The sequence below is a fragment of the Callospermophilus lateralis genome, chromosome 13, assembly GCF_048772815.1.
Source record: "Callospermophilus lateralis isolate mCalLat2 chromosome 13, mCalLat2.hap1, whole genome shotgun sequence".
NCBI classification, from domain to species: Eukaryota; Metazoa; Chordata; class Mammalia; order Rodentia; family Sciuridae; genus Callospermophilus; species Callospermophilus lateralis.
Window position 1 is genome coordinate 44,431,443 of NC_135317.1, and position 18,582 is coordinate 44,450,024.

General features: G+C 34.6%; 1 protein-coding gene across 1 annotated transcript in view; it reads left to right on the top strand.

Moving 5' to 3' along the window:
• The first annotated feature begins 5,344 nt into the window (after positions 1-5,344).
• The window catches only part of Epc1 (enhancer of polycomb 1), an 86,637-nt gene continuing 73,399 nt past the window's right edge, over positions 5,345-18,582 (top strand). The window contains exon 1 of the mRNA XM_076872774.1: positions 5,345-5,592. Coding sequence (XP_076728889.1) covers positions 5,590-5,592 — 3 coding nt within the window. The 5' untranslated portion in view covers positions 5,345-5,589. The remainder of the gene's footprint in view (positions 5,593-18,582) is intronic.

Consider the following 18,582-nt stretch of genomic DNA (forward strand, 5'->3'; position numbering starts at 1 on the left):
AAGTGCTCCACCACTGAGCTACAACCCCAGCCCCCCAGAAGATTCTTATTTCCAATAATAAGGTTCCCCCGTTCCCCTTCTAAGTCTAATACTACTCAGCAATTAAAATGTAGCAGACTGAGGTGGGAGTGTAGTTTAGAGGTAGAGTGTTTTCCTAGCATTTGCAAGGCCTTTGGTTCAATCCTCAGCATTGCCAAGAAAAGGGGGGAAAAAAAAGATAGTTCCTAATTTTTACAGAGAAAATAAAGATTTACTCACACTGATTTTATTAGGAATTACTTTTAGCTATGAAGAATAGACGCCACTGGGCTGGGGTGTAGCTCACTGGTAGAGTGCCTGCCTTGCACATGTGAGGCATTGGGTTCAATCCTCAGATCACATAAAAATAAATACAGTAAAATATAAGGAGGAAAAAAAAAAAAGAACAGACTCCATAAAAGAATGTGTTAAACAAATTAGTTGTTTTTCTTTACTCTCATGTAAGAAAAACCTAGAGGTGAGCCATGGCAGGCCGTCAGGGATGCTCCACATTTTTGCTTCTCCCCTTAGCCATGAACTCTCCTCTGGGTTGTCACAGTATAGCACCTGGCTCCACCCAGGTGTAGGATCCCTGCCCTCTGCAAGCCGAGCCAGAAGAAAGGTGACGAAAGAAAGGCAGGGCCTGATGAGTCAGCCCTCCCTAATGCATGCTTGGAAGTCCCACCAAATGATTTGTGCTCCATCTCACTGGTTAAAATTGTGTCATATGACACAGTTTTGGGTGGTGAAACTAAAATAAAATGGACAAGAAAGAAAGGGAGGAAGGATACTGGTTAGTCAGCAGGCAGTCTTGGCCACACCAATGATCACAAACTGCTCCATGAATGACCTTTCTTGGAAATGCCACCTTGCTTGGAATGTACAAACCTTACAATGAATAAATGCAATCTAAACCCATCCCACAACAGATAATGAGTTCAGTAAAAAAAAAAAAAAAAAATACACTGACCATCTCTGATAAAGACACTAAAACATTTAGAAAATAATGAAATATTAAAGTATGACTTTTTATTCTTAAGAAGGAAAATATGGGAAAGGTAATAAAGGGTAAAATTAATAGGATTTGCCTAAGACCGTGCAAAATGTAACAATATGTAATTCCTTAGGGCCCACAAGTAAAAAGTTGGCCATTTCCAAATTGTAATTGTTCAGAATCATCAGGATTATGAACTTTGATTTAAGCTAAGAATATTTTTTTTCTAGAATCATCTGAATGGAACTAAAATCTACAGATTCACAATCCCTTATCCACAATTATGAATACCAAAAATCTTTAAAAACTGGAAATGTTTTGGCAAGTTTCAGTAGTCTGTTTAGTGGCAAAAGCCTACTTGAATTGATAGAGGTGGGGCAATTATAAACTTTAATACAATTGGTCATATGTATTTCAAAGCAAAAACATTAATAAATTTGATTGTGGAGTCTATACCCTATTACTTTTTAAAAAATAAAAAAATTTTGATTAAAAATATTACATTTTATACATGATGAACAAAGTTCAACATTTTAGAGGTAGAATTTAACATAAATAATTGGAGTAAAAACTTTTTTTACTCTTTTGAAGAAGAAAAAGAGTTGTTCTGAACTACAAATATCTTCTCTCACTTCACAATTCTGTGAGATTAAAGATCTTCTGAACTAAACTAATTTGTTCACAATTTGATGTGTTTGGAGATTCCTGTTACTATCAAAGGTCATTTGTGGAATATATGTCATTGATTTGACCTAAATTTCAATTTTTTTCTTAGATCTAAGAAACTGAACATGTTGTTTCTGCCCATGTACACACAGAATTTGGTTTGCTAAAAGCCAGATACCAAATTGAAAAAGGGAGGAAAAAGCTTTTATTACAATTATGTTAAATTCTAGTTTTAATAATATCTTACATCATTTATAAAAACTTTTGATCTTTGTTCAACATGTCCAAAATATAAGAATTTTTAATTAAAAAAAACCAAAATCAGCACTATTAAACGGAAGCAGAAAATTGAGGCAAATAGCTGTCTGAATTCCTCCTTTTCCTTTCTCTGTTAATATAGATGGTCTTTGAGATTTGTTTCTCATCCATAGTTTTTATGAACTGAGTCATAACATTTGGCTATGTGGGAGAAATGTGGATTTTAAAATTCCAAAACTCTGTGATGTCACTCTGTAAATTAAAAAATCAGCGTTGATTTTTTTTTTTTTTTTTTTTTTCCTCTCTCTCTAGTTTGCCACAGTTTCTCTGGACATTTTCATCAGGAAAACCTTTGAAATCTCCAATTCTAATGTTTTACTCTATAATTCACTTGCTCAGATAGGGGGCTCCTTTCTGTGGCTTGCAATTCTTTTCACAGTCTCACTCCTATCTACATTTCTGCCTTCATCTGATGCAATTTTCCTTTTTTCTTGACATGCTGTGGCCACATTGGCCTCATTTCTTTTCCTGGACAAAGCCAATCTCTACCTGCCTCAGGGCCTTAACACACATTGCAAATTCTTCCCAGTCTCCTGTTTATCAGGTATTTTTCAAGTTCGGTTCTTTTACACGCTTAGAGTTAAGTATTAGTGTCACCTGCTTAGAGGGAACTTCCTTGCCTCCTTATTTAGACATTTCTCTCCTCGATATATTCTAAAGTTGCCCTGTTTCCTTAGTAGTACTCAGCATAATTTTCAATTATACTTGCTATTTGTTCCCCTCTAGATTATAAATTCCATGAGGAAGGAGATAAATCATCTGCTTGTTCATTAGAATATATGTAGCACCAAGCCCTATGTATGCATGGTACAATACTAAGTTTTGAAGAACTGTGTGAATAAATGACACAAAATCATTTCTCCTGAGTCTTTCTGTGATAGTTTTTCTAAAACATTTCACTCTACATTGTATCTTTTCAAAAACAAAAAAAAAATTTTAAAAAATCAAATCATGTGTATCATAAATATGGTCTCAAAAATGCCAAAGAAATTATCCCATAAGAAAGTATATCATAAGAAATATACATATTGCGGGGCTGGGGTTATGACTCAGCGGAAGAGCGCTCACCTTGCACATGCAAGGCCCTGGGTTCTATCCTCAGTACCCCATAAAAATAAATAAATAAATAATATAAAGTTATTTTAAAAAAAGAAATATACATATTGCTCAAAGTGTACAGGATGATCTAATCTGTGGATAATAAAAGTATGTATAAATATATGAATATATGTATCTAGATGTTTTGCTTACTATTATTGTTCATCAAATATAACTGAATCCGAGTCTACTTGTGTTATCTACCTTGGTTGACAGCAGATCAAGCACAGAAGATAGAGCCAGAGATGGGGTGAGGTCTCATTCTGACGTGGCTTGGGCCCCATGGCTGTGGGTGACAGCTCTCTAAATACAAACTGATTTCTACTTTCTGGTTTACCATGGATGGGCCCTGTTTATTATAGTCATTCTACAATTAATAACATGCCCCCCTTTCACCCTCAAAGTATCCTGTTGAACATGATAAATTGTGTAAATTATGTAGCCACCCCGGCTTTAAGAATGCTACTTACCAATTAAATGCTAGGCAGGAATATCAGACAAATCGTGTGTGTGTGTGTGTGTGTGTGTGTGTGTGTGTGAGAGAGAGAGAGAGAGAGAGAGAGACAGAGAGAGAGAAAGAGAGAGATAGAGAGAGAGAGACAGAGGTGGGGGGGAGAGAAAAGTCCTGAAAGTCCTGAAGAATGAAACCCCCTCTTTTTTTTCCTCAAGTCTTTGGTATTTTTGTTTTGTTTTGTTTGACATCAGGGATTGAACCCAGGGGCACCTAACCACTGAGTCACATCCCCAGCCCTTTTTCCTTTCCTTCTTTCTTTCTTTTCTTTTTCTTTTTTTGGTAATGGAGCTTGAATTCAGAGGTACTGGACCCCTGAGCCACATCCCCAGCACTATTTTGTTTTATTTAGAGACAGGGTCTCACTGAGCTGCTTAATACCTTGCCTTATCTGAGGCTGGCTTTGAACTCATGACGGGCATGCACCCCCACTTCCTGGCCCTTTTTCATTTTGAGACCCTGTCAAGTCTTCTGCTCATTAAAAATTTGGTTGGCAAAAAATTTTATGCAGAATGTGTTCAATTAATACACATATGCAGTACTTGACACATTTGGATATTTTCTGACTTTTGTGACTTTACATTTACAATCAATCATAATGCTGTATTTGTTTAACATTAATTTCTTTTAGACTTTGCCTTTATTTAAAAGGCCGTTGCAGCCTCCAAATACCTGACTCTGCTCACGACCAGAGACACAGCATCAAATTTCCCAGCCCACTTAATTTGAAAGCCTGCCAAGATAGGTGAAAGACCTTATAAATATGTAAAGCAGGAAGTTCAAATTACAGTCAAGTAAATCTCTAGTGATTGATCTTCTTTTCAAAACAATAAAAAAATAAAAAAGAAAAGAAAAAGAAACTAATAAAAGCAGCAAACTCCCCCTACCAAAGATTTGCCCCGAGTTCAGAGTCGACAATGTACTTTTAGTACTGTATTTATTTTGGAATTTTACCACTTCCTGGAGGCCGGGAGGAGGCACAGTGGGAGGATCCAAAAAAACTCAGTACCACAGCCATTTTGTTTGTAAGGCAGAGTGGTAGAATTCTGTCAGCCAGAAAAGGTTTTTGAAACACAAATTATAAGCGCGGGGAGAGAGGGAGTATGCCTATTGTTTCTAATTTAACCATTAAAGTCATTATTTTTATTTACTTTTTGTACAAATGGTAACTATTATGGCTTACAAATCTTTTTTTTTTTTTTTTTTTTTCCAAATTATTAAAGCTCTCAGGAAGGAGCTGAAGGAGTGATGAAATTTGGTGCGAGGATGACTGGCCTCTTTACTACCTGGGTGTCCAATCAAACCTATTTTGATGGGAAGAGTTGCTAAATGGCCATGTTTGTATCCAGATTATACATTTTTTTTTTTTTTTTTTAATGATCCAACAATTTGCTTAAGACCAACAATTCTCTTCCATCCAAACCCACATTACAATCCAGACGAGAGTGTTCCTGGAGATGTGCAGAGGAGGGCATTTTCCTGAGCTAACAGGCAGTCATGGGGGCTATTGTTTTGCAGTGTCACTTAATAGCGAGCTTCGACTTTTGTCATTCGGGTGGCTGTGCTTTTAAAAGCCCAGTGTAAAATGGCACACACACTGCATTTTTTTCCGAGCTGCAGGAGGCGGGGGCCGCGGGGGATAGTGCAGACTGTAGGGACACTGCCCTCCCAGCCAATCAGCGCGCGCCTGCTTGCCATCGCAAAGTTGTTAACCCCAGAGTCTTCTGGCTGCCGCTGCCTCCTCGGCTTTTAATCTTCTGTGGATATTTCTCCGATTTTTCCCAAACGCCCACAGATCCTGGGGGAAGCCACCCCATTCAGTCACCGACCATGGAAGAAAGTCTGACTTTTTATTTACCAAATATTTTAAAGATGTTTGAAGATCCATATGCTGCCTGGAAGCTGTTTTTTCTAGAGACCCAAGTCTCCTGCCTATATTGTTACAATTTTTTTTCAAGAACTGGTTTCTTCTTTGCCTCCACTAATGGTAAGTTTGTAATTTTAAACATTTCTGTGATTAAATCTTTGAAGGAGCCACCAGATAAAAAGGATTTTCATTGTGTTTCTTCTCCCCAAACCAATCTTTGTATTTTTCTTTAGCTTTGATCTCTGCACGTTCTACCTAATCTTGTGTGGTTAATTTTTACCAAAAGAAAAAAAAATAGTTTTTTTTTCATTGTTAAAGCTAAATATGTATAATGGAAATTATACTTTAATTGCTATGAACTATAGGGGAACTCAAATATTTCAAAATGGACTTGTTTTGTGCCAGCAATGTTGGTAATGCCAAATATGTGCATATCCTCTTTATAAAAATTATGTATTACCTAATTTGTCCAGAACTATATTATCAGCAGGCAAACTGTGGATGTAGTTTAAAAAAAAATAGGCCTATTTTGGTTCTCCTGATGGATTACTTGAATGCAAACTACAGAAAAGCTGCCCTTGGTTTAATGAAGGTGGAGATTGACATAACCGGGTTTATATTAAGTTATGGCTGTTACTAAATAGTGGATCTTTTATTTGCTGATCCGATCGAAACTTGTAGTCTATGATGTTATTTCTTGGAAGCTCTTCATTAGGAAATCTTTGGAAATCTATCTTGTTTTCTTCCAAAAAAGGTACATTTGGGAGACATTTTGTGATTTTGGGCATTTTTCTAATTTTTTTTTTCTTTTTGCACACGGTGGGAGATCTTTTTTGTTTTGCATTGATCTGTGTTGGTGGCGCTGTAGTGCTCCTTAACAATTTATGTCAGTTTCACTAAAAGAAAAAAGGAAGGAAAAAAGAGGTGGGGCAAGATTTTATCTATTATCTTATCCCTTTATTTTCTTAAAGAAAGTTCAGTTTGGTCAGTGGATCTACTTGGTTATGTTATTTAAATGTTTTCTGTGAACTGTGAACTAGGGTGAGAGCAGACATGTCGTCACAACCAGTCCAGGGGACATAAGGGAAGCATGCAGTTTGCAGTTGTGTTTTATCTGATCTTATTGATTATCTCTATATCAGCGTTTTCAATAATAAGCTGTCAGTTTATCCTCTCTCCCCCCAGGAACATTTTTATATTTTCCTTGTATTATAAAATTATACATGTCTTTTCATGTAACAGAATGTTTGAGTTTTAGTTCCCTGAACATTGTAAAAGTTGAATTTCGTTTTGAACCGAGGAATTTCTCAAATAACTATTCTGAGTCTCTCCTGAGGATTTTCTAGCAGTTTGCCATGTAATAATGCTGACATTGTTGCTTATTTGCTTGATTTTGAAATGATACTTCAATTGAATTTACGTAAATCCTTGTTTTAAAAAGAGCAAATGTTTTGGAATGATTTTTTAAAGAATATGTGCACAACGATTTTTAACTTTAAAAATATTCCTGTTCCCATGTCTAAATTCAGGATAATATCTTTTCCATCTTTGTTCTTATTGGGAGTTATCTCATTAGAAAAATGTGGCATTTAGGCCCAAAGCCTCCCAAGAACAAAAATGTGTTACAGTATGACATAGATTTTACTGGTCTCAGTAAACACTTTAGTTGTTTATGAAGATAGTAAGTATGCCCTTAGTTCAAAAAGAAAGTGGGGGAATACATGATTATACCTTGAACCACATTATTTTGCCAAATAAAATAAAAACAATTGAAATAGTACTCTAGATCACCTTCTCCATATGACTGAATAGATTATTTCTTCAAAGAATGCAAATTTGAAGAATTAAATGGCTTTATTCATATTTGAAACAGTATACATGCTCTTCTCATTATTTAATCATTTAACAGTTTGAAGTAAAAGTGTGTTTAAAAGACTAGAAATAGTATTTCTTATCATCTGTGTACCTCTTTCCTTGAACTTCAAAAATAATTATGTTATGCCTCTATTTTGTTTATACTCTGCTATAAAGATTTGAAAATGTTCCCTGTTACATTTTATCTCTTTATAGAATGTCAATGCCACTTCAAGACCGGTTTTTGAAAATTATAGATTCTTGATAGGATGAAATATTGCAGGTGTAAATATATTATCTAACCTGGTTAAGCTGGAGAGTTTAGTTCCCTGAAGTTGATCTACTGAATAAAATATACTTTCCTACACATTTATTGCTAAAATACTCTGTTATTCAGAATGGTCATATTTTTTAAATTTTATTTAATCTCTGAAAACTAAAAATGCTTACAAGAGGCAGCCCCCCTTTTAAAAAACAAACTGATACCATGAAGTCCATATGCTCTTTGTTCTCCTACATCATTGACTATTACATCATTGATTATGAAGTAACCATTATAGTGAAACCTTCACTTTAAAAAATCAACCATAGTTATATATATTAAAGATAATCTTCATATGTGACTTTTACATCACTATGCAAGTAAGGAGGCTGAAATCTAGAAGGCAAAAACAATGCATTATTTTATATTATTCTCCATTTTAAAATCCACCTGTGCTTCATTTTAGCTCTTGATTCTTTGGAACATTAATTCTTTTTTTTTAATTGGTAACATTTAGGTAGACATTTAGGTAGACATTTAGTCCATGAGTTTAGTGTGATTTTGATTAGAATTATAAAAACCAATTACATTTTTAGTCATTAAAAAACCCCTTTATTAATTAAATTGAGTCTATAGAGAACCAACTCAATCTTTCAGGGTAGCAGTTACTAGACCATGGATAATAAAAAAAATATATTTTAAAAAATCCTCAAATGTCATTTTGGTCAACAAGTATACACTTATTTATTTCTTGTACAACGTTTTATCAGTTATAGTAGCAAGTAGCAGAATTGACTATATTGAAATGTCATGTCATTTTTTCCATCCTGCCCAACCCTCTGCTGGAGGGAGGGGTTGATGAAGAGTGGAGTGGCCAAAAAACAGGTTGCAGAAAGAAAAAAGAAATGACGCCAAAGAATTTTGAAATCGAATTCTAAACAATAAACCTCAGAAAAATGAACTTCAAATTAGGTAGCTTGGTCAGTAATAAAAAATAAACTGAAAATTATATTAAGACTTAACGTAATGAACAATATAATTTCCTATCTTATATACCTATATTCATGAGTATTGCTAAATATTAAGGAAATTTCAGGTTAGCCAGACCTATTAGGTAACAGGTAATGGTGGGATGAGGTAACAAAGAAAAAAACACTTAAGAGACATTAAGATGATTTAACACAAAATGCTGAAAATGTGAGCCAGGACTGATCTAATCTTACCTTGGCATGAACTTTTTCAGTAGAAGGAAAAATAAAAAATTTTACCCTTTCAAAAACAAGTTAAATACAGATCTGAAATTGTATTTGCTTCCAAATTTATTCATTTCTTGTGTGTATTTCCCACTTCTCTACTCTTTCCTGGACACATTGTTGCTTTCTATAAGACTATGCAGATATCCTAGAATCCCCAGCATGGTTTTGCAAAGGAAGAGGAAAATAACATACAAAATGGTGTTTGTGCTATGACTTTCTTGTTGATCTTTCCAAAATGATTCTCAAAGGGAGAATCTAAAGAGAAAGTTAAGCAAAGATAATGATTTCATTCTGAGAAAAATAAAAACATGTTTTATACTTTATTTGTTCGACATCTATCTTTATTTGGGTATTTGTTCTAGATCTACTCCTCCCCCCCACCTATTGTGTGATGTTTTAAGATGCTGGGTTACAAGATTAAGGGAAAAAAAGAGAGAAGGATCCCTGCTCACAGGCAGTTCATAACCCAGTATGGTTCAAAGTTCTAAAGATACTTTAAATCTAAGGGCTTAGATGTGTTGGGCTCCCATAAGGGAATAAAGCCAGATAAGATTTCTGTAGAGGAAAGATTGTTTTAAATTTAAATTTGTTTACATAAGGTTTCACCAGTGTCCTTCCATTGAAGGACCTAATTTGTGCACCTAATAGTCACAAACTGGGTTGGGGAGGGGGGAGTTCTCATGTTTAATTCACAGTCCAAATAGACACTACATAAATAAATGGTTACCTAATGCAAATTCCTATTGCAAAATGAGAGAGAGAATATTGGCTTATTGGAAAATTTCGAGGATCACTCTGGCAATAGGAGTTTGGGGCATATCTCTCTGAGGTCCATTTGATGAACACTATCTATTTATTTATTTATTTATTTATTTATTTATGTACTGGCAATCAAACCCAGAACCTTGTATATGCTAAGGATATGCTCTACCAGTGAACTATACCCTCAGTTCTTTCTTTGATGTACATTTTGTTCAGCTTGCCATACAGTAAGCATCAAAGTAAATATAAACTATGAAGATAAAACAGGGAAATACAATTAGTATTGAAAGATTATATTAGAAATAAAATATTTTTATTTTGAAATATTCTGTAATAATTTTTAATTATATATACATAACAGAAACTTTTAAGATGAATTTTTAAGAAGTAATTTATTAAATCAATAGACATTTAACTAATGGTTAATTAGTTTAGCATATCAGGTATGGAGCAGGAAATCAAGACCATTATTTCTACAAAGAAGAATTGAAGGAGAAGAAACTATTTTTTAAGGATTCTATATGTGTGATTTAAGATGACCTCAGGAATAAAGTCCCAGGTTGTTATGTGTAATATGTTTAGTTTGTTTTCATACTAACATAAAATTCATTGATAGTCATATAAAAAGTAAAGACATTTATTATTTAAACTAAAGTAGTAATTAGGAGGCAAGCCAGTTCTAGATTTATCTTAGTAGCTCAACAATTATGAAGTTCCTCATTAGATTCCATTATTTAACATCATGTCAGTGATATCTTTCCTCATAGTCACAAAATGGCTGCTGCAAATCCAGGCATCATATAGTTATATTGTAATTTTAGAAATGAGGAGTTTCTCTTATTCATCTCTTTTTAAGGGAAGAAATCCTTTTCCAAAAACCCTACAATATAATGGTGTTTTAGAACTCATTGACCAGATTCATAGGACATGCTCAAATCTAAACCAATCACCGTAAGGAAAATGAAATTACCATGATTGGTTTGGCTAAGGAAGAACACTTGGAAAGGTGGAACACCTGCTGGATATCTAATGTTCAATATGGTTAGCTCTTATTTACTTTGTATAAACTTTAAAAGCTCTGTGTAAACATTCCTGCCTGATGAAACATTAAGATGTATTTTCATAGTGATCAAACTAGTCACAGGTTGGGTAATGTAAAAAGCAACAAAACAACAACATTTAATTCGAGCTTACTATGTTCCAGTCTGTGGTCTAAATGCCACCTCTATTTGTTTCTTAAATTCTCACACACAGGAAAAGGGATAGGACAATTATTCCCATTTTACAGATAAGGGAACAGAGACTAGCACAACTGAGCCTTGGCCCACGTTACATAGTAGATGAAAAACCTGGTGTTTGAACCTGGGAAGTCTGAGATCAGATCTTGCATTCTTACCTCCTCTTATCATTGTCACATGAGGTACTTACAAATTTGTATTTTGTAAATTGATGCATTTTAAATGCACCATATGATATTACTTCTAAATCCTCCAGTGAATTTATTCATTATTTTATAAATCTAATAATCTTTTCATACATACATGAGTAATGGTCCTCCTGGTTTATCTGTGTTTGCATCTGAAATTTTGCAGGTTGAGTTGACTTAAGTATACATGTACTTCATCTCATCTGTTAAGGAACATCTCAGGAAATTCAGAAGCTAGATTTTTACAAATTATAAATTTCTGAAATTAAATGCAAAAGTATCCAACAGGTTCGTCAAATCCTTGTTGAAGTAGGTTAAATTCATGATTCATAACGTTAGATCCAAATAGAATATTGACTTGCACTTCATAATTTATAAGGCCAATTTTGGGTTAATCAACTTTGGGATTTGCAGGAGCTTTTCCCTTTGGGCATTTTTTGGGGGTCTTACTACACTCTAGATCAGTGGATCTCAAATTTTAGTGTGCATGGAGACCTTATTAAAACACAGGTTGCTGAGCCCCTGGTCCTAGAGTTCCTGGTTCAGGAACAGGTAAGAATTGGCATTTTTAAGAGTTGCATAGGCCATTGTGCATATTGCTGCAAATCATATCATGTTAAGTGAAATAGGCCTAACTCAGAAAGACAAATTTTATGTTTTCTCTCATGTGTAGAATTTAGGGAATGATAATTTAAAAAGGACATAAAAGTAGAAGGGGAACTAATGAGGAAGGGTAATAGGGGGTATAAATATGATCAAAGTACATTTTATGAACTATGTAAATATCACACAGAAAGCCATAATTTTTTTGCAATTAATTTGCACCAATAATTGATAATAAATAGGGTTTTTAAAAAATATTTATTTATTTTTGCATTACAATTCTTAATACACCATTATACCATAATTTATCATTTAAGTGAAGTTCACAGATACTGCTAGTCCAAGGCCCGCTCTTGGAGAATATAACTCTAGAGAATCAGAAGGTATCTGCCATGATAAATATGTTTCAGTATTCATACCACATTTGAGATTTATTTGCCAACAATTCATGTAAGTTTGTGTTTTTAACTTAAAAAAAAAAAAAAGCAATGGCCGGTGGGATTCTGAACCATTTTGGGTCTGGAATGCTGCCTGGTTCTAGAAGCTTTATTTATTTATTTATTTATTTATTGCATAACTGGGGATTGAACCCAGGACTTTGTACATGCTAGGCAAGTACTCTACAGTCCCCAGCCATAGAGACTTTTTCTTGCTCTCGTAAAGTCTTTTAAGTTGAGAAAATGAAAATTAAAAAGCAATCCATAATTTACAAGTTATTTTTAAAAGTAAGTAAACATATGATTTAGTTTTGCTAAATAGAAGCTCCATCTGAAAAGCACTTCTGTATCGGAGTCATTTTGCTGTTTTTTTTTTTTTTTTTTTCCCTCAAGATTTTATCCCACCAACTACTGATGTCCCACATTCATCAACAGGACATGGCTCTGATGAGACTGAGGAAGGGAGGCTGCCATGCCCATGACCTATATTTAGCTTTGAAACATGGGCCACTGCCACAGCCCACTGGAAACTCTCCATCTTCCAAGACAGATCACAACCCTCAATTGAAAAACACTAGAATATGCCAAGGAGTGAAGAGGGCTCTTTCCAAGAGTGTAATTGCTTCTCTGCTCCATTATTAACCTGTGAGACTTCAATATTTTTAGTTCTGAAGGCCTTCGCTCATTCTTCAGTAAGTAAGTTGTCAACATGAATGAGGGAAAACCCAGCAAATTCACTGTTCTTATGTTTCTCTAGAAGCCAGTACAAGCTTCAAGCTATATTTCCACACTACTGGAGTTCTTGTCAAGAAACTGGTATGTACCCCAAAGAGGCATGAGTAGCAAGTTTGGGCTGGTGCAGTCTGCACCTATTTAATAACAAAATAATCAGTCAGCACCTATTTAATAACAGACTCATATAAAGTGGCCTAAAATTCCAAAACTTTTGTTTTCCAGTGCATAGTCACTTGCCACATGTGGCTGTATGTTTTTAAATTTGAATTCATTTAAAATTTAGAGTTTAGTTTCTCAGTCTCACTCACTACCTTTCACCAGGCTGGTGGCTACCATACTGAACAACAGAGGATTATGGAATGTGTCTGTGATTGCAGAAAGCTCTATTGGGTAGCATTCACCTAGAATGGCCCTGGGTCCTTCTGAAGGTGGTAGGCTCACATTCTTGCACCAGTGGTTCTCATCTCTGCCTGTGTATATGTATGAATTTATTCATGTTTTTGTGGTGCTGGAACTCAGACCCACAGCCTAATGCATGCTAGGCAAACACTCTACTACTGACCACACCCGCTCCTTCTGCCTGCCCATGTTGAGAGCCACAGTTTAGTGTGGGGGGGTGAGGTTCTTTGCCTCACCTCTATTGGCCCCCAAATTTTAGACCATCACAAGCAGAAGGAAGGAGGATGCAAAATGCCATGACACCAAGCCAAATGACGGCTCTTTTTGGAAAAATTGTACCACTGATGACACCATCAGCAAAGATACCCCAGCACTACCACAATTCGCTGCACCAACAGATAGTTCACAATGCATGCAAGTGATACATAGTCCAGGCAAGTTCTGCAAACAGTTCAAAGCAGAGGAATCTATCAATATGTCCATTTCCTCCCAAAGTAAATCGACTCCTTGATTGAGCATCACTTGCTGAGTTATTATTCATTGATGCATCAGTTTATACAGTTTGTGTGATAGCTATCACAGAAGCTGTAGTTTGGTTTTATCTTGTCTTCACCAGCACTGGGATGAAGATAGGAATTCTGGCAATGATGGCTAAAAAAAAATTATGTAACATTCCAGCAGGCACTAAAAGAAAGCAATTTTCTAAACAACTTACATTATCCTGAACAGAATTATTAAATATAATGAAAAGGAAAGGTAAAAGTAAACAAACAGATCTGTTAACCTCCTTTTTTGTTCACATATTAAAACAATCCTCAACAGCTGTTTACCCAATTTAAGTTAAACCATTTAAATCACGTGAATAAAAAAAAATATTCAGATCCATTTTTTCATGAGCGCTCCTCATATATATGGACATACACACATTCAGACATACAACACAAAACAGAAGGGTGCACACATAACATACAACACATAAGACAATAGTAAAGGCCTTGTAGCTTTACACAGGTGAAATCTCCATTGCAATGTTTAAAAACTCCACAGTCAAAAAATAGAACTGATCAGAAAAACATTAACCTAGGTCTGTATGAGCTCAAAAAATAAAATAGAACTTCGTGATGTGGGAAAAGGCAATAATAAAATAGATATTGAAAAAAAGCATCTTGGTTACCACCTAGGTTTGACTCTTCTTTTGATATTCCATCCTTCTTCCTGTAACTTGCATAATGGGTCTGAAGGTATTCCCACAAGCAAGCCCCAAGGTTTCTTACATTTGAAATAGGCCTTAATGGTGTCATTATTCATTAGCCTCCAGGTGTGGGAGAATCACTGTCGCAGATGTAAGAATAGCCAAGCTGGAGCTCTGGATATCAGCTGTTATGGATTTGAGTCAAATCATCTTCTTTTTGGTCTGTAGAAATCGCTTTGGTTAGTCTCTCTGGAATCCAAATCGGCTGCTGTTCTCCCTGTGGAAACACACAAACAGAACTCCGACTCCAGACAATCACTGGGTCAGGACTTTCCATTGTCCTGTTAGAGTATCCTTCCAAAGAACCTTAGGCTTATGTACATTTTTTGGACACATATGCCTTTCCGCAGCACTAAGCCCTGATGAATCAAAATTTAAAAAGTTTAGAGTAAAAAGGGTTATTTTAAGTTTATCTTTGGGGGATATATACCCCTTCTTATTTCCCTCTTTTTGCTTTAATAAGTACATTTTAATAGTTTGATGAGCTCTTTCAACTATGTAAGTAAAACATTAACTGATTTTTCTTCAGGGATGATGTTCCAAAATATCCTATATGCATCCTTTTAATTTTTTGATGTGGTTTTAAACGAATTTCCTTTTAGTTTATTGTTTTCTAAATTGGCTCTTGTCTATAAATTTTAATACCCTCATCTGAGACTTCTAATTTCTGCACCACCAGAAATTAAGGTTGATGGGCTTTTTGAAAAAAATTACTAATAATCTCCTTGTTCTTCTATTTTATCCAATATTTGACTTTAAACTTCTCTCTTCTACCTTTTTCTATCTTGAATGTCTGTATCTAATAGTTGTCTTAGCTTTTTGTATTTTTTTTTTATCTAAAATACCTTTATTTGACATTTTTAACCATTTTTTATCTTGTTTCTATCTTCTAGTTTTCTTCTAAGGTTTGTACATTCACCCTTAGTTGCTTTTTTTTTCCCCCCTAGGTTTTTTTTTTTTTTTTTTTTTGCTTCCTATTTTGTGGGTTTAAAATTTTTGTCTTTCTACATCTTTTCTATCTTCCTACATCTTCTTTATCTTTTTTTTTTTTTTTTACCTTTCTGTACTTCTGTCTTTAAAGTTTTCCACTTCAAATTTTTAATTTTCTTTATCCAAATTGCTTTTATCCTATTATCTTCCCATTTTCATGTTTTTTTTTTTTTTTAAGTAATGCTTTTAAGATTAACTAGGCTTCGAATGATGCAATCTTTCCTCCGCCATGAAGGCATCTTAACCACCTTCAATTTAACCTTTTAAAGCCTTTTGCAACTTACTTAGACATTTTACAACTTTTTACTTTACCACACAAAGATTATCTCATCTAGAAACATTTCTTTTTTTTAACCTTTCATATTAAAATATATTTCCACATCTTGAATCTTTTTATATCTCTTTTTTAGCCGTTAACCCTTTTTAAAAATTCACATTCTGAAACAACCCTTATAAAATTTCTGAATTTAGACAAATTACTCCACTTTAATAAGATGAAATATTTTTATGTTTTTTATGGTACTATAATACTATAATTGAAACCCAACTGAAACACTTATACTCTTTGTATATAAATTACACCTGATAGAATCTTAACTCTTAGTAACCTTGTTTCAGCAAAGACACAGACACAAAGCAATATTAAACTTTTTTTTCCATTTACCAATTTATGAAAACACACATAATGTTTAAATATATTACCTTATATAACTTAATAAGTAAAGAATACTTGATTTTATATTTAGTGGTTGATGTTTCAACACTTTAACTTGGTAAATTAATCAGATGTCTGTAAAAACCAAGATCTTAGACAAGTGTAGTGAACAGAACTAGCTATCTCCTTCTTGTTGAAGAAAAATCCTTCTACAGGATACCATGATGGTCCCATTGTGATATATTTAACAACTCCTCTTTAAAAAGCTGTGGGCTACATTTTTGTATTGTATCAACATATGCCCTAACTGTTCTTGGTCTTACTGGGGTGCCTCCTTCCTCTAACAGTTTTTCTTCCTAAGGGGTGAACAACTTCAAACTTTGAGTCAACCATTTTCCCCAGTTTGCCTGAGAAAGTTCTAGGGACAGGCAACTTGAAATAAAAACAAAATAAAACAAGAATACATTGTTTTTTGAAATGGTCACCCATTCTTTCTCTCTCCTTCAGGGGCGAGCAATTTCACTTACCTCTAAGCTTCAGGTGGTCCCCATATGGGCCACCAAATGCCTCAGTCTGGCTGGGCACAAAATAACCGAGCTGCCACAAAGCCTTGTAGGTTCAAACAGCAAATCTTTATTGCTGAACTCTCACCGGCACTCTCCATGTCATTCCGACTAAACTGTGGCTCTCAACATGCACATAGAATCACCCAGAAACTTAAAAACAAAATGCCTGTGCTCCACCCCAAGAGATTCTGATATAAGTGGTCTGGATGGTTCTTAGCATAAGTATTTTTAAAACGCTGTCCTTGAAATTCTAATCTGCAGCTAGAGCTAAGAATAGCTAAATGATACAATAGATTAATGACAATTGAAGCTAAGTATTAGTACAAATTTGGGGAAAGAGGGTCAGTAGACTAGTGCTTCTATTTCTCATCCCCATCTTTCAAAAGCTGCAATTCATCTCCTAGGAAGTGAGTGAGGTCCAAACCTAAATAGAGAATAACTGGCTGGGCACAGTGTGGCACATACCTGTAATTCCAGAAGCTCAGGAGGCTGACACAGGAGGATCCCAAGTTCAAGGACAGCCTCAGCAATTTAGCAAGGACCTAAGCAATTTTGTGAGACACTGTCTCAAATTAAAAAATAAAATTTGGGCCAGAGTTGTGGCTCAGTGGCACTGAGTTCAATCCCCGGCACCACATAAAAATAAACAAATAAAATAAAGGTATTGTGTCCATCTACAACTAAAAAAATAATAGTAATAAAAAATAAAAATTGAAAAGGTCTGGAGATGTAGCTCAATGTAAATTGCCCCTGGGTTAAATCCTTAGTACCTACCCGCCTTCAAAGAGAGAGAGAGAGAGAGAGAGAGAGAGAGAGAGAGAGAATATGAATGAATAACTGGACAATCAAAACCAGTTGGTAGAGTGAAGCAATAAAAGAAATGCCTAATAATGAAAGAAAAACAATCCTATAACTCCTGTTTGATTATAAGTTATTTGATGCCCCCTACAGTGAGTTTTGAGCTGGGGATATAGCTCAGTTGATAGAGTGCTTGCCTCACATGCACAATCCCCAGCACCACAAAAAAAAAAAAAAAAAAAAAAAAAAGTGAGTTTTATATATTGAAGGACTACTCTAAAGTTAATTTGAGGTTTTTTGTTTTTTGTTTTGTGTGGTGCTGGGGATCGAATCCAGGGCTTTGTGCATGCAAGACAGGCACTCTACCAACTGAGTTATATCCCTATCCCTAATTTGAGTTTTTGAAGAAATAATATAATTTTTAAAAAATTTTTATATTCAAAGGCATTGTATTTTTAAAGTTAGTGTCTGGCTCTTGCCATATTTCTAAATCTTGCAAGTTTTAGAAGCCATATTCCTTTAAATAATAATGTGGTCTCATTGATAGCATTACTTAATAAAACACTTCCCAACTTTTTATACTGAATTCATAAATTTACTTTATACAGTTGCCTTCTTTGGTACTTAGGAAAATTTTTCAAGAAATTAGAAAATTTTACATATCTAAGAAATTTAACTTCTACACATGATGATGATTTCTGGGTTCTCTTTAATGTTCTAATATCATGCATAAACTTAATTAGAAGGTTTACTTAAAAGTCTCATAGGCAGACATATCTTAAACAGTGTAATTACTTACGTTTGCTTTAAAAAGTATTTACTGTGCTTTCTACTGTACATTTCAAATCCTGCTGAAGTTAAAGTATACTTACATGTTAGGAAAACAGTTTTGTCCTCTCAAACAATTTTGGGTGCTCCCTCCCCAAAGTGAATTTTTTGGTGTGCCTTCTCATCTTAATAAGCAGTTTGGGGTTGAAACCCCAACCAGGTCCTTGTCTCAGATACTGCTGAGATGTGCTGAGACTTATTTTTATTCATTGTATTTTTTGCTTAAAAGGTTTTCTCAAGGTCTATTTGTCTTAGATATTAAGTCGTACATTTACCTATTTTCAAGT